Below are 26,070 nucleotides of genomic sequence, written 5' to 3' on the forward strand. Positions count from 1 at the left end.
ATTGTGTGAAAGGAAAGTCCCAGAACAACAGCCGCGTAGGAGGCCAAATGAACAGCCAGCCAGGCTAAGGCAGAAGAGGGATGCAAGGAGGAGGTCTCCAGGAGAGAACGAAACCTGAAATTGACAAGTTATCTGACAGCCACAAAATGGAAAATTGTGTGGAAATCTGCATCAGAGACGCTTCGTAGAATGGTCACAAAATCTGAAGTCAGTCGAATGTTCAGAGGAAACCAAGCAAATGTTAAAGCAACAATTTTAAGAAGTTGTAAAAGGAAGAAAATGTAAAGTATACATACTAACTGGCTTGGCAGTGAGAAAAATAATTATGTAGTCATTATAGTAAGAGAAAGCCTGAAATACTGAATAATTATATTAGTAGAATGGAGGGGAAGGAATAAATGAACAAGATCTAAACTTGATTAGTTAAGCAAGACCAATACGTACATTAAGAGATACATGAATCCACAAAACAAACAGCTAGGAGAGTGTGGTGGGAGGAATAGCCCCCTCCCCAACAACCCCCCCCCCCCCCCCGGCACGCCAGAGATGCCCACATCCCAATCCCTGGAGGCTATGAATGTCACCTTATCTAGCAAAGGTGACTTTGCAGAAATTGAGGCTTCTGAGATGGAAGAGGACCCTGGATGATCCAGGTGAGCCCAACACAATCACAAGGGTCCTTGTAAGAGGAAGGCAAGAACGTCAAAGAGTGGGAAGAAGGTGTGAGGATGAAAGCAGAGGTTAGATGCAGCCCCACGCCAAGGAACGAGAATGCCAGCAGCCCAGGAAAGCTGTGAGAGGCAAGGGAGAGATTCCTCCTGGAGTCTCCAGAAGGAAGCCTTGCTGACACCTTGATTTTAGCCCCTTCGAACTCATTTCTGACTTCTGACCTCCAGATCTATACGAGAATAAACCTGGGCTGTGTTAAGCCACTAAGTTTGTAGTGATTTGTCACACCGGCAATGGAATTTTTTTTTTATTGAGGCATAACTGACATGACATTATATTAGTTTCAAGAGTACAACATAATGATTCAATGTTCATGTATGCTGCAAAATGATCACCGCAATAAGTCTAGTTAGTATCTGTCACCACACATAGTTACAAAATGTTTTTCTTGTGACAGAACTTTTAAGATCTCTCTCAGCAACTTTCAGATATGCAGTGCAGTATTGTTAACTGGGGCCACAGGCTGTACATGACATCACCAGGACTTATTTTATAAGCAATGGGAAATTAATACACGGCGTTTAAAATACTGAGAGTAGGAGTGAGATTCAAGGAGTGTGAGGGACAAACGCCTTCAAGTGTTGGCTTTTTAAAAAAACACGTGGCACATGGATAAAAATTAAAGCAAACTGCACTAGGAGTTCCAAGCAGAAGTGAGAGGAAATGGCTGGAAAGGCACAAGCTATAGAGCAACGCTCCACAAACATTAATATGTGTGTGCAAGTCACCACAGACCGTGTTAAAACTCAGCTTCACGTTCAGGGCTGGAGTGGGGCCTGAAATTCATCTGCACCTCTCTAGGCTCCTGGGTGATGCGCACGCTACTGGTCCACAGACCAAGCCTGGAGCAGCAAAGACCTTGGTTCTAGGTACAGGAAGGAGTCATGAGGGAAAGGAGGAAGGCAGAGGGCAGAAAGGGCTTTGTGTTGACACTAAGGCCTTTTGACTTTCTCCTTGAAGATACAGGGAGCTGAGGGCAGCTCAGCTCAGGGAAAAAATAGGATGAGATTTTTAAAATTTTATTATTCACTGTGGAGGAGGAGGCAAGAGGCAACAAAGCAGGCTGGAAACCACTTTGTGTACAACCGGAAATAGTCAGTGATTAATGCCTGAGGAAGGCGGGATCACTGGTGGCACTTCTCATGGGCACACAGGCACAGTACAGTACAGAGAACTGTATTAATCCATGTGTAAGTAAACGCTGTAAGTATCTTTTGTCTGAAGCTCTCTTGTGTACCACTTAAAGGAATATTCTTGTAGTCCTTTTCACTGATGTAATTATATAGTATTTATTAAATTCCCATCCGCCCATGGAAGATCCACAGGTAAGTAAATGTAATAAGAACAGTTTTGTCTGAAAAAGTACATTATGTGAGAATTAAATTAAAAAAAAAACCAACTTGGAAGCTTGTAGCTTATCACACCCCATAGAAATGGGTATCACACAGGGTTTATGTTCTATACACAGACCATAGTTAAGGCAAACTACGGGTGTCTTCCTTCCATGTTACAAAAGTGTGTTGTAAAGGTGTGTCATTCCTAAAGCATTGGAAATGGGTGTGCAGAGCATTTTCAGAGGAATTCTACGCAGATGGATTGGACAGAATGAGAAGAGTACAATATCGGTTAAAAAAAAAAAAAGTCACTTATTTAAGTGACTTATTGAACACCAACAAATTATTAATAGTTTGGTGTTGAAATGGGAGCAGCTATTGAACACAGCTCATAAAGAACCATCCTGGGTCCGGTGCTGCTCCCTATTTTCTATCAATAGCTCTGAGGATCGTGTGACTAATGCACTAATCAATCCACAGAAAATGCAGTCCAGGGAGACATTACTCGTGTTTTGGACAACACTAAAATTCAGGATGATCCTGTTAAGTTGAAGAGAAACAAGCCAAAATCAATAGGCCAGGCACACGCAACTCTGCCAGGTGTTTCAAACCGTAGGGTTCGGGAAGGGCCTCAAACAGAATCAAGACCACCCTGGCAGCCAAGCACCCGGTTGATAAAGTTATCCAGTGCCTGTCTTCTCTCCCTCCCTCCCAGCCACAGGGTATCTGGACAGACGTCAAGGACTGTACCTACACGGGATTTAGCGCTCTTCACACAGCTTGTCAAGTCTGTACTCACAAGTGCCCTGCAGTGAGGGGAGAGAGGACAGATGTGACAAGACCTGGGGCAAATTCGGACTCTGGAGCACCACATTAGAAGCCGGGGAAGGAAAAAAAGAAATGTTTAAACATTTCTAAGTAAGAGTACAATGAACTTATCCCAAGGAGTGTCATCATAGCTTCTTGACATTTTACATCGTGGTCACTGAAGAGAAAGTAGGGGGGTAGGGAAGGAGGGTGAAGATCAAGTTTTCCTAACATCTTACTTACCTGCCCAAACCCTGGAAAAAGGCACACTTTTAAAAACTTAAACCCGTCCTTTCTTTCAACTACAATTGTTTCCAGGAGCATCCTGAATTGCACTGACCTTTCTTGTCCCCAGTTAGCCAGTCGATCACCAAGGCCCTGCCAACTTCACCTTCTAAACGGTTCTCTGAACTGTGCTCTCATCTCCATCCCCCCACCTACGGCCCTGTTTCGTGTCTTTATCATTCCTTACCTGGACTCATACAGACCCTCTTAGAGGCCTCTCTCCCTCTCTGTTCCTTTAGAGCCATCCTTTACATGGCTACCAATGTGACCCTGCTAAAATACAAACCTGACCTCAAACCTTCCCTGTTTGAAAATGTTTGGTACCTTCAGCACTCACAGAACGAGGTCCAAGTTCTCAATGCAGCATACACATTTCTACAGCGGTATTCTGCGGGGAGTACCATGAGCTTCCCATGTGAGGCATGTCTGGGTGTCTTGATGTCTGGGGGATGCCACTAGCATCTTGTGCCACATCCTGCAGTACCCATGGCAGCCGTACAATGACTATCCCCCCCAAACTGCCACCCGGCTCCCTAATGGTTCCTGTGTCCTTCTCCAGCCTTCTAGCTTAGTCTTTTAGAGTGAGCTATACAACTCTTGTTTCCTAACAATAAGCCGTGCATTTTCTTGCCATTATACTTTAGTTCCTGCTCCTTGTTCTGATTAATTTCTTTTTTTTTTTAAATGTTTTGTTTATTTCTAGGAGAGAGAGAGAAATAGCGTGAGCAGGGGAGGGTCAGAGAGAGAGGGAGTCACAGACTGAAACAGGCTCCAGGCTCTGAGCTGGCAGTCAGCACAGAGCCCGACACGGGGCTCGAACCCACGAACCGCGAGATCATGACCTAAGCGAAAGTCGGACGCTTAACCGACTAAGCCACCCAGGCGCTCCATGTTCTGATTAATTTCTAATACCTGAAATGACTCTTCACCGAGTCATATCTTTTAAACTTTAACTTTCTAATTGCTATATGCTCTAAACTCTCCATTTCACTTTATAACTATGGTTTTCTCCTTCACTTAACTAAAGTCCTTCCAGGAAGAAAGTGTAGGCACTTGGTAGACCTTAGGTAAACATAAAATTTGGAGGATAGATAAATAGATGGACGACTGGGTGAAATCAAAGGCTTTTCAAAGGGTGGTGTTTAGTCCAGGTGCCTGTAATGTAGATGGCAAATGCAAGTAGTGTTTTTATAGCTCAAGGAAGCAACAGTTGAAGTTAAGTTTCAGATCAGGTCATCTGCCTTTAGCCTCAGCCATCTGTTGTACACAGGTCACTGTGTGCCCTTAGGCTTCATTCACCAAATGCCGCTTTATAAAGTACCAGATAGCAACCCGGCACAGCATCCCACTTACCCAAGCTGAAGACTGTGGGTCATGAACAGCCATTTGACAGGTTCTTCTGTCCGGCAGCTCTGTGTCCAGCCTGCTTAAGAACTCTGCGGTTTTGCTGGTGGGAACACAAATAAGAGTTAGTGTCTTCATAAAAATAAGCACATCGTTACTTATTGTGTCTCTGGAGATGAGCCAAGGCGCTTATTGGGTGATGACTCAAAGTGTCCTGGGTAGAACAAAAGGTTCGTGTGAGAACAAGTTAGCAGAGAAAACCAAAATAAAATGCTACCACAAGCCCCCATTCTCGAAGAACATTCATCTGAAAAGTATAAAGTTAGGTTTGTGGAATGTGAAACGAGGATTTCAGCTTTTTCTCCTTTGTGTGCTTTGACTTGGAGACAAACGCTCTCTCAGATTCCACAGTGTGGGGTCCTGACTTCCCAGCTCAGCATTTAAAGCTTGACGTTCGGAACTCACGCTAGAGCTATGGAAATTGAGACCGCATTCCACACTGGTTTCCCATGGCCCTTCGGCCACCTTCTCCTCTCATTGCCCTCATGGCTTTGACTGCTCCTGGGATACAGACCCTCCAATCCAGTACCTCTTAACCACATATGGATCATGGACGCCCTCTGGGATTCTGAGAGCAGTAATGGTCCCTTGCTCTCCACACAAACACACACATACACACCTTCGCTTTGATTTTCACCTTCTATGGAAGGTAAGAAAGTGCTACTGGTTCTGGCCTATGTTTCCAACATCTCTCGTGAGCTCAGAAAGACTGGCCTAGAAATAGCTTCGGTTTTAAAAACTTCTTTTGTTTTTCCCTGAAAAACCCAAACCATCACCCCCAATTTCTCCTCTCACCTATGTCAAGCAGAGAACACTACAATTGTTTCCTAGACCTTGTTTCAGCAAGTTCTCCATTCAGCCCACCACCGATCTCTATTCCTTTGTCCTTTCTCCATGTAATTTGCGGGATTTCTACCCCCTAATTTCCGATCCACAACCAAATACTTCATTCACAGAGGCCTAATTTATATTGCACCAGCCCCTTGCAGCCCTCTCCCTGCCTGCCTCCTTCCCTCAACCATCCCCCTTCTTCCCCCTGATATTTTAGACCTACTGCAAAGATCCAACTCATCAAGCACTTATGATACAGGTATCCAAAGAAACACAAATGGGGGCGCTTGGGTGGCTTAGTCGGTTAAGCGTCCGACTTTCGCTTAGGTCATGATCTCGCGGTTCGTGGGTTCGAACCCTGCGTGGGGCTCTGTGCTGACTGCCAGCTCAGAGCCTGGAGCCTGTTTCAGAGTCTGTGACTCCCTCTCTCTCTGAGCCTCCCCGGCTCACACTGTCTCTCTCTCTCTCTCTCTCCTAGAAATAAATAAAACATTAAAAAAAAAAAAAAAGAAAGAAACACAAATGGTCTGGTAAAAATAAATGGTATCCAGTGGAGGGAAAACCAAAACAAGGAATTCAAAATTAAATAGGGATGCCAACGACTTCAAATAATTACTTAGATCAAACATGGCATTTGAACAAGGTCAGAAGCTTGAGCTGGGAAATGAAGAGCAAAAAGTTAAGCGACATACATCACCCTGAGAAACATAAGGCTCCGGCACTGGAGACAAACAGCCTCTCCATTTGTCTAGGATTGCTTATCTTGCCCAGAATAGACAAGGAGACTAATGAAGTCGCAGAGTCTGGAAGCTGCCCCACTGTCTGGGGCTTTATGAAGTCATCAGTCAAAAGTGCTAAAAGAAGAGAGATGCCAGAAGCTTGGATGATTTTTCTGAATATCCTAAGCTGAGTTCAGACCTAGGAAAGCAGTGAAAAAGAAACACTGTGGCAAACAAGGAAAGAACCTCAGGGCAAGTTGACTGGCAGCCCCACACTGTGTTCTAACCGGGGGCTTCTCACCTGCTGGCTCCAAGCACAAAGCCGCTGCATAGCCAACCACCAGCCAGGGCCCTTCTGCCAATTATCACTGTCCCGCTTATGCCATAGGATTAAATCATAATGACAGGGCCACAGGAATACAAGTACGGGTCTGGGTCTATGGAGAGTGTGGATTATTCCCAAAGATGAACTATACCAACAAGCCACATTCCAAGTTCCTAAACTAACTGATCGGTTATTTCTCAACTGTTAGCCTAGTGCCTAGGTATGGAATCTAATTTCCATATATTGACTACACCGAACTGGGATATTTGTAGGCAATTATGGTCATATTTAATTTAAAAAAAAAATACAGAAGAGCCTTCTTGAAGGCAAAAGTAGGAGAATCTCAGAGTGTCTGGGTGGCTCAGTAGGTTAAGCATCTGACTTCAGCTCAGGTCATGATTTCATGATTTGGGAGTTCAAATCCCACATCGGGCTCTGGGCTGACAGCTCAGAGCCTGGAGCCGGCTTCAGATTCTGTGTCTCCCTCTCTCTCTACCCCTCCCTCCCTACAAAAAATAAATAAACATTAAAAAAAAAAAGTAGGAGAATCTCCCGGTGGGAAGTCCAACAAGACTGAGAACCCTGGACTGTAGCACTGAGTCCCCTTTCCCTTGGGGGTTTCTTATTTTGTCATCCCTGGGACTCTAACACCTACTGAGGGGATGATCTTCTTTTGTTAATCATTCTGACATAAGCATAAATCTAGGACTCCTTCATTTTCCACAGAGTGGATGAAGGTCTACTGATTAATTCAGGCTTGGTTTAGAAGATTTATTTAGTTCACTCACATCCAACTTAAGATGTTCGAGGGTCCTTCCTGCTTGTTGTTAGGGTGATTCCTATAGCTTATCCTAGTCTCACTTTGATATAATTCAGATGCAGCAGGGATTGCTAAATGTCCATCAAATTCATGTGTTCTCTTATACAACTTGACTACATTTCCTGGCCTGCCTGGCAGTTAAGGTTGGCCATGGGATTGAGTCTTGACCAATAGTCTGTGATAGGAAGTGATACACACCCTTTCCGGGACTAATTACTAACTTCTCACACATGCACCTCCATATGTTCTTCTCTTTCTGGCTGGGAGTAAAGACAACTCCCAGCACAAACCCAAAAGTTGTATATTGAAGGTAGGAGAGCCTAGATGGCTTGGTGCCTGAATATCTGGGTGGAGGAGGCCTCCACCCAAACTTGTTCACCCATGCCTTAAATGAACAAGAAAAAAAAAAACCCATAGAACTCTATCTATAATATATTCTAAAGTCTCTCACAACCCCTAGATTACCCTAACAACACAACATAAAAGAAATATGTACAAGAGAATTATTTCTCAATTAAGCGATCAATTCCAAAAGTGTAAGAGGCTGCCAAGAAGAGTTGAGGAAGAAGAGGAAAAAAAGGATTCTCAAGGATTCACCTAAGCAGCTTAGGGATATCAGAACTTTAGTTGGGGGAGGGGAAGATGGGAAAGAAGCTTCACTCTGGAGCTGTCTTCCTGTCAGGCCTAGGAGCTACCTAGGCTCAGAGAATTAAAAAGCATGAACCTTCCATATCCTGGGGAGGGTGTTTTGCAAAACTGGTCCTCTTATAAATTGCTAATGGAAGGGAAAATTGGTATTACTACTTCAGGGAGTAATTTGACATTGCTTAGTAGCGTTGAATATGTTGCATAATGCCTAGGTCCCAACTTTAGAGAAACTCTTGCATAGGTATTTAAAGACACCTGAACAGGATCATTTAATTCAGTACTGCTGTAAGAGTCCCAGGGATAGAATTTAAAAAAAAAAAAGAGAGGGGGGGGGGCAGTGCCTGGGTGGCTCAGTCGGTTAAGCATCTGACTTAGGCTCAGGTCCTGATCTCACAGTCCTCCATTAGGCTCTGTGCTGACAGCTTGGAGCTTGGAACCTGCTTAGGATTCTGGGTCTCCTGCTCTCTCTGCCCAATCCCTGCTCATGCTCGGTCTCTCTCTCACTTGCAAAAATAAATAAAACTTTAACAAAAAAAAAAAAAGAGTCCCAGAGAGAAAGAAGATGTGAGTGGGGGTAAGCGGAAGATGAGAATGGAAAGGAGGAAGAAAATGAACTAGACCTATATCAAGAATCGATATGGTTAAATCTAAAAATACAGTATCCACAATGGAATACATGGCAATAAGAAAGAATGAAATCTGGCCATTTGTAGCAACATGCATGGAACTTGAGGGTGTTATGCTGAGTGAAATAAGTCAAGCAGAGAAGGACAGATACCATATGTTTGCACGTATAGGTGGATTAGGAGGAACTTAACGGAGGACCATGGGGGAGAAGAAGGGGAAAAATAGTTGAGGAGAGGGAGGGAGGCAAACCATGAGAGACTCTTGAATGCTGAGAACAAACTGAGGGTTGATGGGGTGGGGGAGAGTGGAAGAAGGGTGATGGGCACGGAGGAGGGTGCTTGTTGGGATGAGCACTAGGTGTTATATGGAAACCAAATGACAATAAGCTATTTAAGAAAAAAAAACAAAACAGTATCCAGTGGTGGGGGGGAGGAGTTGTAAAGGTATGATACAGTGATCAAAATATCTGCAGGACATAAAACAACAGTCTGTACCTTGTGTTGATTCACATATATATAATAAAATTGGAACAATGTACATGATGAGAAAAAGAAAAGCAGCCCAAGACAACTAGGAACTGTTCTGACACATCTAAATCTCAATGTTGTTACAAACTAACCTGACGTTCATAGCTAAGCCATGTTGTTCTACTGATAAACATAAATGGTCCCACAGAATACCCACTTTACCCAAGCAGACCTCACAAATTACCAAATATCCCCCATCTCGCTAAATGAATGAAGACTTCCTTACCAATTAACAGCTTCATACCTATCTAGGCTGTCCTCCCTCAACGTAACATTTACTGGGACATTCAATCACAAAACTGTCCCCACATGCTGACAACTCTCAGTCCAGAGCAATCTCCTGCTTCTTTAGACCCTTCCGCAAATTACCCAGCTGAAACCCACCATCAGTTATTTCTAACACCCTTACTGAGATATCCCTCCATTTCTTACAGTGTGTGTTTTTACTTCTTTTTTTAAGTTTGTTTATTTTTGAAAGAGAGAGGACACAGGTAGGGGAGGGGTAGAGATGGAGAGGAAGACACAGAATCCGAAGCAGATTCCAGGCTCTGAGCTGTCAGCACAGAGCCCAATGTGGGGCTCGAACCCACAAGCTGTGAGATCATGACCTGAGCTGAAGTCAGACATTTAACCTACTGAGCCATCCAGCAGCCCCATCTTTTCTTTTTTGTAATAAGCCCAGAATGTTCAACTACAAGCATGGCCGTGGTGGTCTTCAGCTGAAGGGCACTGACAAATGCTACACACCAGAACAGCTGTGACTGCTAGAAAAAAGATGGAGGAAAGGGATGAGAGTGAAAGAGTAACACTTTTTAGCCATCACTATGCCAGTTAACATTTTTCTTAAAAATGAAGCAAATGTGAGCAAAGTCTTAGGTGTGACCTTAGTGGTTGATACATATTTTCTGAGATTTTGAAATGTTTCTCAAAGACAGAAAAAGCATACACTCTGTTGTGGTGCTTATTGGGGAAAAGCTTTGTAGATGCCGTTCTGGATTCCTTACAGTAATTTCCAAAATGCCAACAGGAAGACCCATGTGCGGCTGGCACCATGAGAATCATCTACAGTGCTTCTTGTTAACCCCTAGACTCAAGACTTAGACTTTCCAACTCAGCTGCTGGTGTAGGATCTGGGAACCTGTGTTTCTCAAAAGCACCCCTGGTGGGATCTTGAGATCCACTATAGAAGTACAGATGGATATTTAATATGCATAATTCTCTTAGGTCCACAGGATTCTGACTTGATTAAATCATGCTATAACACACATTTGGAAACACAACCTCAGTGTGTCTAAGGAACCCTTCTATAGGAGTACTATCTAACAATACATTCTCCCTGTCTTTCACAATAGCTTCACAAACCTGAACTTGGCCACCATGAGGTTTAGGGGAGCAAGTAATCAGTCTTACATTCACATACGCATGTGTGCCAGCAACAGATACTTCCTCAGTCTCTGCTTTGTGCTTAGCAGTATGGGTTATCGGATAAACTAAACAGATAAGGTTTTGCTCGAGTCAGTTTCATACAAGTGGGTGTGAACAAAAAAACACTCATATACGTATAAGCACTCAGAGCTAAAATCAGTGGGGAAACGTTTGAGGACAACAGGATATTAGAATAGTCTTAAAGTATCTCCCCCAATTACAAAATATCAATTACAAAATGAAAAAAAAAAACAAACCAGTAACTTTACTGTGGAGACCAACTTAACCAAGTAATAAAAGTTAATAGCACCAGTAATGAGGACATCAACATCATATACCCTCTTGATTGGATGCTCTGAGGACACAGCATCACCTCTTAGTATTCTGAAAATTAGTATTCTGAAAATTAAAGCCTCAATCTTATAAGAAATATCAGATAAACACAAATTTGAGATACATTCTACAAAGTAACTAACCAGTACTGACTGAAGGTGTCAAGGTCGTGAAACAGAAGGCAAAAGTGAGGCACTGTCACAGACTAGAGGAAACGAAATTGTCATGACCACTAATTATATTATGTGATCCCGAATCAGATCCTAAAATAGAAAAAGAACAGGAAGGAGAAATTGCCGAACTTCTAATAAAGCCTGTAGTTTATTGTGCTATATCAACGTTAATTTCCTAGTTTGATCATTGTACTATGGTTATATAAGGTATTAACATTAGGGGAAGCCGGAAGCTCATACTGCAAAACCCTGTACTATTTTTGTAACCTTTCTCTAAGCTGAAAATTATTTCAAAAGAAAAAAGAAACTCCCTCAGCTCTCTTCCTTACCTGAAACCAAGACTATTCCTGAAGACAGGGTTTTCCTCCAGGTTCCCTGAATGGAGGTATTTTATTTCTCATATTAAATTTTCCTCAGTGCCTGGGGAGTGGGGGGAGGTGGTGACACAGGCATCTTCTTTGCTCCCCATGCCACTTCCAACAATTACTTCTCTCTCCATGGCTGGCAAAAAACAAAAAAACAAAAAAACCCCTCTGTTCCAGTAATGCTCCTGACATCAGTATACCCTATGTTCTTGCCCTCTGCTACTGCCACACTCCAAACCTTCTGCTCTGAAGCATCGATCATTCATCATGACCAGGCTTCCTCTCTATCTCAACCACTTTCGGCGACACGAAGTCCCGGATCTCCTCCTTGCCTTCCAGCCCCCAGGCTCCGTTTTTTATTTCCTCATCTCCAACAGCTCTTCAATCTGCCTCAGCCACACTCCCAGAGTCCTACCCTAGACTCTACCGTCATGAACAAAGTATCTTCCCTCCCACGGAGGAAAGGACAAGCCCCACTCTTGGACAGAACTTTCTATCAGTCCATGTTCTTTGCACAAACATCCTCACTACAACAATGTTCTACCCTCTTTGAGATTTCCAAGCCATCATTCCCCCCTTTTACTCACCATCAGTTCCCACCCATCTCTATTTATTGTGCAGCTTAGAGCCCACAGTCCATTTTTACAATCTTTCCTTTACAAATGCCTTTAACTCTCTAAGATAAAGTTAACCATCTGCTTTCTCTGCATGTGCACCAGAGCAAGTGAATCAAACTTAAGGAAAAATAACCTATCAGGTGTTTGGGGATTGTAGGCATATAGGAGGATGGCGGCGGGGGTATGGGTAGGCTTCACATGAAATTCACGAACACTGACAGCACTCTGATCTGAGCCAACACCAACTCCTGCCTGGACTAGTGCCGTAATGTTGTCGCTAGCTTCTCCATTTCCATTCTTGCCTCCTCGAATCTGTTGTTGACACAGCAAACAGTAATCACTTCTTTAAGAAGAATTAAAAAGCTTCTGAAGGTTTGCCCCTGTAGCGTAAATAAAACCCAGACCACGTGCCATGACCTGCATGATCTCTCTGGCCCCCACCAATCTTGTCAACTTCATGATCTCTCTCTCCCCACTTCAAATATATCAGCTTCCTTTCAGGTTATGGAATATACTGGGTGCTGTTCCCACAGCATAGGAGTTTCAGCATGATTCATTCCTTCCTCAGCCTTCCATTCAACTGTCATTTTCTCAGAGATTCGGGTCACAAGCTAAGGAGATCCTCCCCTCCCAGTCTCCATATTCTTGATCACCAGTAGAGATCACTATCTTCCACTATTTTGTCTCACAGGAATTATGAGAACTGTTATGAGAATCTGTTATCCTATATATTTCTTGGTCTTCTGGTTTATTATTTGAATTTCCACATTTGGTCATCGGGTTAGATTTGCTTTATTCATCATACATACCTAGAACCTAGAAACCTAGTATAGTGCCTGACCTATACCAGTGCTCACAGGTGAATACACGAAAGCACAGTGCTTAACCCTAGATATTATCAATACATTTACATTTTGGCCAGTGTCAAAATTTTTTGTGTTTCTCTGACCATTAGTGAGGCCAAATATTTTTATTGATTTTATATCTCTTCTCTTTTAACTGCTAGTTCAAGCCGTTTGTCAATTTTTCTAGAGTTGTCTTTTTCTTATTAATTTATAAGAGTTCTTTGTGAAATTAAGCTTTTGTCCATTACTCTTGAGGCAAGTATTTTCTCCTAGACTCACTGGTAACACGGTTCACTGTGTCACCTACCACCAATTTTTTCTGCAGTCAGATCTTTATTTTTCCTTATAAAATAAGCTGCTGAGTTATGTGGGTGACTTATCATTTTGAGGCTAGACTCTCCTTTCTAAAAACATTCTTTTTTTTTCTTTTTTTTCTTTTTATTTTTTTTTTTACAAATAGTTTATTGTCAAATTAGTTTCCACATAACACACAGTGCTCATCCCCACAAGTGCCCTCCTCCATGCCCATCCCCCCTCCCCCCCACATCCAGCAGTCCCCAGTTTTTGTCAGCATTCAAGAGTCTCTCATCGTTTGCCTCTCTCCCTTTCCCCCACCATTTCCCCCCTTCTTCTCCCCCTTGTTCCTCCGTCAAGTTCCTCCTAATCCTCCTATACGTGCAAACATATGATATTTGTCCTTCTCTGCCTGACTTATTTCGCTCAGCATAACACCCTCAAGGTCCATCCTTGTTGCTACACAGGCCAGATTTCATTGTTTCTCATTGCCATGTAGTATTCCATGGTATAGATAAACCACATCTTCTTGATCCATTCATCTGTTGATGGACACTTAGGCTCTTTCCATAAAAACATTCTTTATCATATTCTAATTGTGTTGGCTCAATACAATTTGTCAGATTGTCATTTTGACACTGATTACAAAAAATACCTTTATCAATAGCTGAAGTCCTCAGTACTAAATGCCCATATATTCATGGGCCTACTTCTAGATTCTTTTCACTGAACAGATTTATTATAATGCCAATAACACTTTCTTACCACCATACTTTTATATTAATATATATGATACCTGGTACAAGCCTCTCCCAAGTCCATTCAGTTTCTCTTTTTCAAGTGTATCTGCTTTTTTAGCATTTCCTCTTTAAACTTGGTTTATCAAATTCCACAAAAGGTCCTGTTCAGGAGACATATTATCTTTATAATAGTGATTTTATTTTTTTCCTTTTAGAGTAAATAGTCTACATTTATTTTCATCTTCTTTTAGGTATTTTATTTATGTAGGAACTATCTATTCGACTCACCTGTTTTACTGTGTGGATGATTATTTTCAATGGGCTTTTTCTTTAATTATACTTAGTAATGAGCTTTTGATGGTATAGAAGACAGACAAAATATTTGCAAATTGGCTTTAGATTCATTCATGTTAGTTGAACTGTTTGCATTAGTTCTAGTAATTGTTTAGTTGATCTCTTTAGGATGGTTTAGACAGATAATCAGAGACACCTATCTCTTTCTTTCCAATATTTAGATTATTTCTTTGTTAAAAATAGAAACAGTCTCTAATTACAGGGCAGTAATAACAAGCACTCTCATCATCCTCTTTCAGATTTCACTGGAAAAGCTGGCTTATTTCTTAGGATTTCAAATGAAATCTAACACCTTCCTTGAAGGTGTAGTAGAACTCACTGAAAAAACAAAAACAAAACAAAAAACTCAGTTGGGCTTTTTTAGGTAAAAGTCAAACTATATTTTCTCTTCCATTTCTAGTTATTATTCTATTCAGGCTTCAAGTCTAGTCATATATATTTTCCCAGGAAATAAATGAGGAAATCTGGGTGAAAAAATTTAACAATTAGAAGTAGGACATAGTTGGGGCGCCTGGGTGGCTTAGTCGGTTAAGCCTCCGACTTCTGCTCACGTCATGATCTCGCGGTTTGTGGGTTCGAGCCCCGCGTCGGGCTCTGTGCTGACTGCCAGCTCAGAGCCTGGAGCCTGTTTCAGATTCTGTGTCTCCCTCTCTCTCTGACCCTCCCCTGCTCACGCTGTCTCTCTCTCTCTCTCTCCTAGAAATAAATTTTAAAAAAAAGAAAAAAAAAAAGAAGTGGGACATAGTATTTTGCTCTTCCAGAATTCTGGTTATACTTCCTTTCTTGTCTTTGGAGTTGTTCTTTTTTCTTTTTAAATTAGACAAGTTCAAGTTAAAAATTGGTCTGAAATTTTATCGGAATTTTCAAAAAAAAAGAAAAAGAAAACAGGGGCGCCTGGGTGGCTTAGTCGGTTAAGCGTCCGACTTTCGCTCAGGTCATGATCTCGCGGTTCGTGGATTCGAGCCCCGCGTCGGGCTCTGTGCTGACAGCCAGCTCAGAGCCTGGAGCCTCTTTCAGTCTGTGACTCCCTCTCTCTCTGACCCTCCCCTGCTCACGCTGTCTCTCTCTCTCTCTCCTAGAAATAAATTTTTTTAAAAAAACATTGAAAAAAAAAAGAAAAAAAAAGAAAACAACTAGCTTTGGGGTTAATTTACAGATGATAAATTTGTTTTCTACCTCATTAAAAACTTTTTTTCTGGGGGTGCCTGAGTGGCTCAGTCGGTTAAGCATCCTACTCTTGATTCCAGCTCAGATCTTAATCTCACAGTTCTGATTTCAGGCCCCACATCAGGCTCTGTGGGTTCACTGCAGACCCTGCTTGAGATTCTCAGTCTCCTCTCTGCCCCTCACTCGCTTATGCTTGTTCTCTCAAAAACAAACTTAAAAAAAGGGGAAAATCTGACAAATCCATTATCTATATTATAGACTTTAGCAGTTTATTTTATAGGTTTCAAATTTATAAAGATTTGTAATTCACATTATCTTTTAGATTATGTATTTTAATACCCTTTATCCTGTTGAATGCTTTTCTACCTTGAATTCAATTTTGTCTCCTATTAATAGTGATAGTAATGAGTCTGCCTTCTTTCGTTAGCATTTATGGTTACACTTTCCATTCCTTTATTTTCATCTCTTTTGTTTTATGGTATGTCTTGTAGTAGCACATAGCTAGAATTTCACCTTTTTATGCCATCCAAGAGTATTTCTTTTAATAAGGAGATTTGGCCTGTAAGCCTTTCCTGTGACTGCTGAGCTGTTTATAGTTCTGCCTCCCTCTTTTCTGCCTTATGTTACAATGATCAAATTTTCATTGTATTCATTGTATTTCAGCGTATTTCACAGTTGTGGTTTTTTTCTCCTAATGTTTTTATGTTATCTATCCTATCTGTATATATCATTAAATACATAAAACATATTAGTCTTCTATCAATATGCAGAATTCATAAGCCTTTACTCACAAAGAAAAAAATATTCATATTATTTCCTATCTTCTTCTCTTCCTTGTGCATCTTCTAGCACTAAAATCATCTATATTAATTTGATCATGTTTATTCTTAATTTTTAAAAGGAGAAAAATCTACGATACACTTGACTATAAATGTCACTATATTCTTTGTTCACAACTGTTCTGATACCTTCTCTCTTTGTTTTTCTTAGATTCATTCTTTGACTGGAGTTCATTTTGTGTTAATTATTTTTCAGTAAGGATCTTAGAACTCACACAGAAGCGATAAAGTTGGCCCTCCAGGTAGTTTTACTCCAGGATGGGGGGGGGAGGGTGCACACATATTCCCCCAGGTATACATTTACCAGAAGCACTTCCTGGCCCCCACGGCCTTAGTGAATCTCATGTGTCAGAAAGAAGCTCTTGGGCTCTATTCTTGGGAACAAAGGCCAGAATCAGCGGTCCCTGTCTGACTTCTCTCTGTGCTGCCCTCACTTGCACTGACTCCAGACTCTGTTTAGCTTCTCCCTCCACACACTATACTGGATGAATTACATGGGTTATATTGGCTAATCTTCTTTTGAGTTAGCAACTAAAATCCGTCCCACCCCATGCCCTATCTGAGGAAACAGAGGCCCAAGGAGTTAGATAACACTCTTCAACTAGTGTGCAGAGAGGTTACAGGTTGAGCCCAAGTAGTCTAACCCCAGATTTGCTCTCACAAGAGGAAAACACTGATAATACCAGGTCCCAGTGATGAGATAATTAAGTGTGACCAGTTTATAAATAAGACACTAGTTAACTTTCACCTTTCACCAATTACTAATTACATAGTGAGAAAGTGAGAAGCTGTCCCTGGCACCCAGGAGCTGGCCTGGTGATCAGACCTAGGCTTTGGCGCTCTCCTGTTGGACGCAGTTCACATGGTATCAACATCAAAAGAGGTCACTTGGGGCTGTGACAGATCCTGACAGAAATAAAACTGCTCACTAACATGTCTGAGCAAAGAAAGCTATATGAACCATATCTAAACCACCAAAGTGGCCAAACACCCCCAAATTTCTACCTAATTTGTGTTACTGTTCTTCTTTATCAATTACATTACAATTGTGATTAATCACTCGGGTCTTCTCTTGTTTTAGATGAAATGAAGATACCTAATCACAATCCCCCCTGCCTCCTGATAACATTCAGCCCAGAAGGAAGCCCTGCTTCCTCTAAGCCTCCTCCAGTCACCTAACACAGGCCCAAATCCTAGCATGTTCGGACATCTTCTTACCAAGGTGGCCCACGGTTCCCCCACAATGCAGCTAAGAAGTTTGGAATTCATTTTCTAAGCGGTGGGAAATAATTGAGGCTTTTAGAATAGTGTAGTGACATGATTAAAGCTGTGCTTTAGAAAATGAAATCCAACAAAACATGTAAGACAACTGAAAGAAAGACAGTTGGTGAAGACAATCATGAAGCCATTCCAGTAGCCCAGGGGATGACAAGGAGATGGAAGCCACGATGCAAGTGGCACGTGAGATACCTATAGGAAGGTGGTGGCAGCGGGAATGAAAAAGTTCACATGCGCTAGGACAGCCACAGGAAGAGTGGAGAGTGGTAGAAATTTTGATACAGTCTTAACCATCAGCATGATTTAACATTCAGTAGGCAAGGATTCTCTCAGATCAGATTTCCTATAAAATATTCAGTCTTATTCTGAACAAAATAGATAGGGGATTTTGTATCTATAAGTTCACTTCATTAGCATAAGATAGAAAGTTATGAATAGGATGACTTTCAATTCACCTTACTTGTATTATAAAATGTGAAGTTGGATTTAAGCCTACCATATGGATAAGGGATCGATTTAGCCCTTAAGTGTCTTTTGCAAGCTCCCGTGAAGGGCATTAGAAGTTTTGGGAGCATATTAGAAGGCAAACTTGGGGCCTAAGTGTGCATATTCAGCAGACCTGCCTGGATCCTCCATTCTAGGAAACTAAAATAGATGAAGATGTGCCTCCTAGGAACTAATCACACTATTATTCAAATGGAAATAAAAGAGATGCATGGCTCTGACTGTGGAAATGAAGTAAACTTTCCTACATTTCAATCGACAGCCTGCGCTCAAGGTGGTATTTGGCAGTTTAGGAATAGGAAGATCCTGTTTTGGAATGAGCCTGGTTCCAAGAGCTTTTTCAACTAGTTTCTTAAGAACTAAGTCCCCTCTCCCCTATAAATATTGCAAACAGTATGTAGGTGTAGAGTACTGCCTGAAAAGTTCACAAAACCCACATACCCCGTAAGTTTAACTGTGTACTAACCCAGTGTTGGATCGGGAAAAGGACAGCATTCATAGATGATGAAAATCGGGGAAGGTAAACAGATTTCCTCAGTTTTTCTTTCACCTACTCTAGGAAAAATGTAGATCTTGGTAGAAGGAAAGAGAAGTCAATGCTGCCCAAATCTTGCTCTCTGAACTGAACTTTACTCCCCCCAACTCCAGTGCTTCTCACCCCCACCCTAGCCAGATACCCCTGGCCTTCCAACTACACCATGCCCCTCAATGACCTATTTTCTCGAGCCCCTACAAATCTCAAGTCCAAGCTTTGGCTGCATCGCTTACGGTCTCAGTGACTTCAGGCAATTTAAGTGACTCAACCCTTCATCTGCAAAATGAGGAAGATATACCCTTAATAAGGCTGACCTGAAAGTCAGAAGAAAAATGCATATAATATACCTAATACTCCTGATGCTCAGAGGTTCTCAGTAACATAGCACCTTTTTTTATTATCTTGCTTATTTCAAAGAGCCACGTGTTTTATATTTTTTAAAAAACTGTACAAATGTATAATCTATTACATTAAATGGTTATTAGAAATGAATTAACATTTTAAATGTGTGGAAGATACCCAACTGTTAGTTCTCTAGCATACCCTTAAGAGAACTTTTGTTTTTCGTAACACCCACACACAAAATGTATCTGACTGCTCTCACCCCATGTGCACCCCCACCACTGGTTAAATAGGCTCAAAATTCAAACTTGTCTCTATTTCTATCCAAAAAAACATGGTTAGAAAGATGACCAGAACCCTCAAAATAAACTACCGTTCAAGCTTTTCAATGCTGAGATGTATTTACTCCATGTTTTAAATCACCTACATCTCAACATCCTCCCTTTAATATTTTTTAAAAAGCACAACCAAAAGTTTATTAGCGATCACTTCAAATCCTCACATCCACCAGTAATACTGATTAGTAGAAAAGGCCTCCCTGAAAAGTACCACATAGGAACTTGCATAAGGAATTACAGAGAGTGAAAATAACGGTGAAAACTACACCAAGGTTAGATGCCTATTTTTACCCTTTGCTCTTCGTGCTCAAGAATCCTAGAACTTCTTCTAAACTGTGAAATCAATCTGTCCCCAGCCAGAGTAGCAGACTTAATGCACCATTAATCTGGTCTGCTCTCAGCTGCCAATTGAAATAGTCACAGTCATTCGGTTTTTAAGGAAAAGACAGTACTGCAGAAGTACATTCCAGAGGTCTTTTCATAAAAGCCATCGTGTGTGCTCCATCTGCACACGCAATCTGCTTGTGTATTTCCAGCCAGCTCGCATGGGCAGATTAATGCGTACAATTAGAAAGCAACCTCACAGGCATTCAATAAACTGCCTTCATTATTACACTCAGGAGAGTCCCTTTGGATGTCAATAAAAGCCTAGTTTTCTGCCTGTTAGCTAAATAATTGACAACACTAAAAATAATCAGAAGCAAATGAACGAAGTCAGGAATAAGGTGTTAAGAAAGAGCACATTAAGATTCTCATGGTGGTGCCCCAGGATGCTATCATGAGCTTTTTCTCCAGCAGCTTGGATTTACAGTCTGCTCAAGTCCATGGATGCACTACTCTACAAAAAAAAAAAAAAGAAAGAAAAAAACAAAACACTACCATTCCTGGTCTGCTATTTGAACCACATATCACCGCATGCTGAAACTAGCAAGGACATGAGGTATTGACTGGTTTGAAAGAATTTCTCTTAGTCGTGTTCTATTTTGTGTTCCTTGGTTTGACAGCCTTGGGATGATGTAAATTTTCTGGTGGGGGAAGGGCACGTTGGGGAATGGAGAATAGTCTGGTTGGTCTGGTGAAATCTTTGTGCTATTAAAATTCTAACAGTTCTCCGAGACAATTTTTGTACCAAAAACCGATTATAAGAAAGTATGATAAAGGCATGTTATACAGAGGATCCATGTCTTCTAAGGAGTCCCTTTCATATTTCTAGCTATATAACAATCGTTCACTTCACGAGCTATTAGTCTTTTAATTTCAAAAGTAGTTCAAAATACTCTTCAGAAAAAAATCCTCACATATATTTTTTTATGTTTCTCAATACGCTTTAAAAATCAATTTGAGATACTTCTCATTTTTAGTCAACTCCTTTTTCCTGGTTAACTGGGACTTTCATGATAAGCAGAAGAAAGAACAAGAGTGAAATGTGCGTGTAATTGAATTCAGCTCCACCGATGGTAGAGGAGGTGGCCAGGGTAAAACGTTTTTCTTCAGAGAAAAAGGGTGATTGATCTCTAGTGTTTAGTAAAACACACCTCAAGAAGCTGGAAGACAGGGCGGCTGGGTGGCTCAATCAGTTAAGCGTCTGACTTTGGCTCAGGTCATGATCTCATGGTTCATGAGTTTGAGCCCCACATGGGTGTCTCTGCTCTCAGAGCGGAGCCTATTTTGGACCCCTCTCTCTGCCCCTCCCCTGTGCACACATGACCGAGGGGGAGTCTGTCTCTCTCTCTCTTTCTCTCTCTCTCTCTTCTCTCCCTTTCTCTCTCCCTCTCTCCCTCCCCCTCTCTACCGTCTCTCTTTCAAAAATGAAAAAAGCTGAATGACTATGAAAGAAAGGTGACTGAGTGTCACAACCTCCTATGTCCTTTCAGATTCTGAGAATCTCTTATTCTTCAACTTACCCTGTTTAAAACTCTCCAGGGAATGTTTTGTTCAACTTCCTAGTTCTGTACCTAAGACCCCTCATTGGTAAGCAGGTCTCCCCTTCTCCAGCCTAAAACTAGAATGACATGGGGACAAATACATTTGTTCCTGTTTTGTCTCTGGGCTACAACTGTACCCTTATTTCCTTCAACTCCTCTGGTTGGCCTAGAAATACTCTCATCCATCCACTAACCAATGAAGGGAAAGGCAATGAGATACCCTTAGTCTACTGCCTCCCTCCTGCCATCTCTCTCCAAGACAGTTCATTTTTCCTGGTGTTTAAGCCTCCCACTCGGCCCCTCACCCCCATGCCTGCCTTAGAAGAACAGCAGGGAAAGACCTGCTACAGAATCAAGGACTCAAATGAGGGCAATGCCGACTTTAGCTTTAAAAAGATGATGTCACTCCTTGGCACTTCCACCCAACCCATCGCATCTCCCATTTTGTGGCCTGGTAGCAGAAGCCAAGTACCTAACTTCCTAAGAAGCAAAGTAAAGCACTGGGAAACTTCTTCCCACTCCTCTCTCTGAGACTGAAATCGAGAAGGAGCTGCTCAGGATAGAGGCAGGATAGCTGCAGTGGAATGAGAAAGACAGAGGGCACCGTAGAAGAGCAACATGCCTTTGGGTGTCACATATGCTCACCCCAACACTAGAATGATCTTAAATTCTGAAAATGAGGTACAACCATGGGAAGAGAGAACAGGAGGCAGTCAGAGGATAATCCATCTGAAAGTGGAGACCGATTCCCAGCTCTGGATGGGATCATAATCAGTACCCAGTCTCTACAAAATACAAGTTGTTCAATCCATTCAACAAGGACCTCTGTAAGAATTTTCATTTCTCCCTCCATAGAATTTAGGCACTTTTATGTCACTTATGTAAACTATTTCATTTCATCCTTACAAATGGCTTCTGGGGAAGCGTGCAGGCCACTTCCGGCGTAGCCATGGCGGCTAACGCTACCACTAACCCGTCGCAGCTGCTTCCTTTAGAGCTTGTGGACAAATGTATAGGATCAAGAATTCACATTGTGATGAAGAGTGATAAAGAAATTGTTGGCACGCTTTTGGGATTTGATGACTTTGTCAATATGGTATTGGAGGATGTCACTGAGTTTGAAATCACACCAGAAGGAAGAAGGATCACTAAATTAGATCAGATTTTGCTTAATGGAAATAATATAACAATGCTAGTTCCTGGAGGAGAAGGACCTGAAGTATGAATGGATTTCCTTGATTTAACTCTGTTTAGTTTTATAATGACAACAAAATAGAAAAATTTTTTTTTTAACCTTTTAACGTTTGGATTCTGTAAAGCTAAGTTTCCCGTTGAAGGGAAATGTTTTGAAGATGCATTGTAAATGCCCATTTTTGTAAGTTAATCATTATTATCTTGGAAAAAGAAGAACAGTTTGTTCTTTGAAGATGACAATAAAAATGTTTTTGGTTAAAAAAAAAAACAAAAAAAACAAATGGCTTCTGGGGGAGCTCCTGCCATCCCTATTTTTTTTTAAAACATGAGATTTAGTACTTTGTGGAAGGTCATGGGTGGATAATGCAACTAGGACTCTGAATCCAGATCTCCTTGGTTTTAAATCCACTACATCTGGAATTAATCCAGGTTATATATAATATATATATATTCCTAAGTTATAATAATAAGTAATATGGTTCTTGGATTTTTCTATTCTTTTACACAGTTTGCAGGTAATCTAGCTACCGAGAGTTAGGACAGGAGCTTCTCTTAAAGCCTGTATAACAGAGTAGATTACCTATATTATAAAGCACATAGAAATTGCCCTATGCATATTAGCTGCTGATATTCACAAATCACACTAGAAGATATACCTTAGTGTAGGACAGCCAGTTGGGAATTCTGTCAATAATTGCTCAATTATTTCTCAATTTTAGTCTACAAAAGTACAAGGATGATTAGTCTTCAGTCCGTTTGATAAATCCCTCGCTAGTTTAGATTCTGCTTGGGTACTTCTTTTCAAATATTATCTTCTTTATATCAGTATTTTGAAAGTCAACATCATCAGAAGTACCTTGGATCACCAAACAATCAGCCCTCCAAGTTATTTAGAATAGGGGATTTCTCAAATTTAGCAGTAATATTTCAAATCGACGAAGAACACTCTGGTGAGTACAGAGGTATCCAACCTCAAACCTCACTTACATAATGACAGATTTTAATTATGTAAGTAATATAACAGCCAATAATCCAATACCAGAGGTCTTGAAAAGTTCCCTAAATTCAAAAGCAGAACAAAAAATGTCTATAAAGGTACAAAGTTCGGAAGATACAAACTTACTACTGCTGATGCTCTCTAAATGCTTCTCTTCTGAGGTTTTCTTGAAGTCTTCTTTTCGCCTCTAGGTTATTGCTCTGAAATTACGAATATCAAAATGCAATCTATTAGGGAAACTTGAAGCAGAATCATGGCATTAAAGCTACCCAAGGTCCCAAATCCTTAGGTTCAAGTGGCCTCAGTAATCCAATATGGTACCTACCAGGGCTTCCAAGATGTGACCTCTCAACCCACGATCACTATTACTGAAAGTCAGGAGCCCCCAGTTCCTTCCGTGGCTCACCTCTCCCAACTTGATTGGTAGAATCACAGAATCAGTATTCGCCCTTTTATTCTTTAGTTCAAATGACAGCAATATTTATATTTTAAATAGTGTTTTCAAGATGTTTTAAGGGAAACATGAAATTTCCACACCAAGTATGTTAAATGAAAATTATAAGAAGTGGTTAAGTAGTTCATAAGAAATTTATGTATATAAACCCATATCCCACTAAAGCATTCGGAAGAAGATTTTCAGTAAGCCAACTCAACTCCCTCCTGACTCAGAATCAGATACTTAAAGCTGTTGAGAGACTGAAGAGCAAATGTCATTAAAAAAGGAATGGAAAAGAGTTCTTTTTTTAATCAGTTGTTTGGAGAATCTAGAAACAAAGGACTTCGTATTTAAGATTACTGTCACCAAGGCTCTGGCATAATTTAATCCAATTTAAATAACCCTGGAGCTTTTTGTTCACTATGATGACATAACTGTCGTGTGTGTGCGCGCATGTGTGTGTGTGTGTGTGTGTGTGAGTGTTTTAAACTTGCCCATAAAAAACAAGTTCCTAGAAAACAAGTTTAATGGGGAGTTGAAACAAGTTCTGCAACATAGGAGAGACGTGATGTTTTAAATGAATCCAGGGGAGACAGCAAGCAGTTGGGTTTGCTTTAATAAAAGGAATTGGATTTTCCCGGCAGGAAGACCTGTGAAAAGGGAATAATGGAAATCATCACTTCTAAACCCTGACATTAGTTTGGCTCCATCTTTCAAAGAAGGAGAAAACCTGTTCATACTGTTCATTTCCATGAAAGTCTTCATTCACACAGAATCATTTACTAGTCCCATTTTGAAAGGTAAAATGGAGGATTTCAGTTTCAGGAAGAAAAAAAGAACCCATAAAGGAAATTTACTGCCAAAGGAATCAATTATAATCCAAAGCAATTGGATTATTAATTAAACAAGTTCTAGGAAGGAAACAAATAGAGAATTGTGAACCAAATCAACAGGATCTCAACCTAGAAAAAAATCCTGACTCATGAGACCAAAATGGTGAGCTGTGAGGAGCCCCTACATCTCTGGAAAAAAAAGTGGGGGACAGTAAAAGACAGCAAGCAAGTAGTAGGTATTCATTAAACTACTGTTAGAAATGCTACTTCGAAAATAGTAAGAAAACACACAAGCATCCAGAGACCAGGGCTGGATTCCTTTAACAAGGTCACAAAACGGAAACCCAGTTTTAATCTCTTCACTAGTAGATTAGCATTGAATTCAACCCATGAATAACTGATAACTGATAACTCATGAGTTATTCAGTAGCTAAATTCTGTCCAACAAAGGTCTGTTTATCCCTCAGAAGTTGAGGGAGAAGTACTGCAAAATACCAGAGTATCTGAGAAATTATATGCAGTACCTAACAATGTAGGAGCTGTTTTAGTATAATAATCCAAATACTGAAATTTAGTCATACTGTTTATGTCTTTTCATTTTACAGAGAGTTAAGGAGTCATCCAACCATACTTATACATATAGACACAAATGAAAAATGTCTAGAAGCACAGGGTCTACAAGAAAAAATTATGTAACCAGCTCTAGATACACCCAGAATGACCTTAAGCAAACCATTTAATATTACCAAATCTCATTTGCTCAAACATTTATCAAACGCCTATGATATGCGTGGTCCTATGTTAGATGCTGAGAATGCAGATTTGAGCAGAGCAGTGCCTCCTCTGGAAAATTTCAGACTAGCTGGGAACAGAAACAAGAAACCAATGATGACAGTCTGTAAAATATGTTGGGGGATAGAGGTTTGCAAATAACATGAACAGAGAAAAAGCACCCAAGTAGGTGGTCTCTCAACAGTTCCATGAACATTCATTCAGTGTCTACTAGGTGGCAGACCCCATCCTGGGCATGGGAGCCAAGCTGAGTACCATTCAGAATGTGGTTTCTGAGAGAGGGCAAGATGGCGGAGAAAGAAGTAAGGAGCTCCATACTTGCACTCGCGCCCATACATCACACAGAAAAGATCTGAAGCCATTGGAAACCTTATAAAACCTGAGAGATTGGGAGAAAAAAGACTCAGAATCCACTGAGAGAGCCTTCTAACGTGAGTGCGAACCGGGGAAGATAAAATCGGGCCGGGATCGGAGACTCCAGGGTGGGAGGCGATCCCCCTCTACCCTCTACGGGGAGTGAGAGGGGAAAAGGAGAGAGTCCGAAACAGAAAAACCTCCGCACGGGGGAGAAAAACCTCCGTTGGAAAGACCGTACTTGCCAAATACCTGCACACCAGGTCCCCTCGCGCCAGCTGGTCCTGGAGGGGGCTGAGCACACAAACTGCTTCTTTGTGCTGCTCCTGGAGGC

At 41.2% G+C, this 26,070-nt stretch overlaps 2 protein-coding genes across 4 annotated transcripts in view; one reads left to right on the forward strand and one right to left on the reverse strand.

Moving 5' to 3' along the window:
- The window catches only part of EPSTI1 (epithelial stromal interaction 1), a 96,487-nt gene that overhangs the window by 35,150 nt on the left and 35,267 nt on the right, over positions 1-26,070 (reverse strand). For all 3 annotated transcript variants that reach the window (XM_039251554.1, XM_039251553.1, XM_039251552.1), the window contains exons 6-7: positions 23,448-23,521; positions 4,509-4,602 (exon numbers count right to left, since the gene is read on the reverse strand). In XM_039251554.1, the coding sequence (XP_039107485.1) occupies positions 4,509-4,602; positions 23,448-23,521 (168 nt within the window). The remainder of the gene's footprint in view (positions 1-4,508; positions 4,603-23,447; positions 23,522-26,070) is intronic.
- Positions 22,062-22,576, forward strand: LOC120244816 (U6 snRNA-associated Sm-like protein LSm5). Its single transcript, XM_039251555.1, has one exon. It carries the CDS (start codon positions 22,080-22,082, stop codon positions 22,353-22,355), a length of 276 nt encoding a protein of 91 aa, XP_039107486.1. The 5' UTR covers positions 22,062-22,079; the 3' UTR covers positions 22,356-22,576.

This window comes from Hyaena hyaena, unplaced genomic scaffold (assembly GCF_003009895.1).
Source record: "Hyaena hyaena isolate Hyena2069 unplaced genomic scaffold, ASM300989v1 scaffold_394, whole genome shotgun sequence".
NCBI lineage: Eukaryota > Metazoa > Chordata > Mammalia > Carnivora > Hyaenidae > Hyaena > Hyaena hyaena.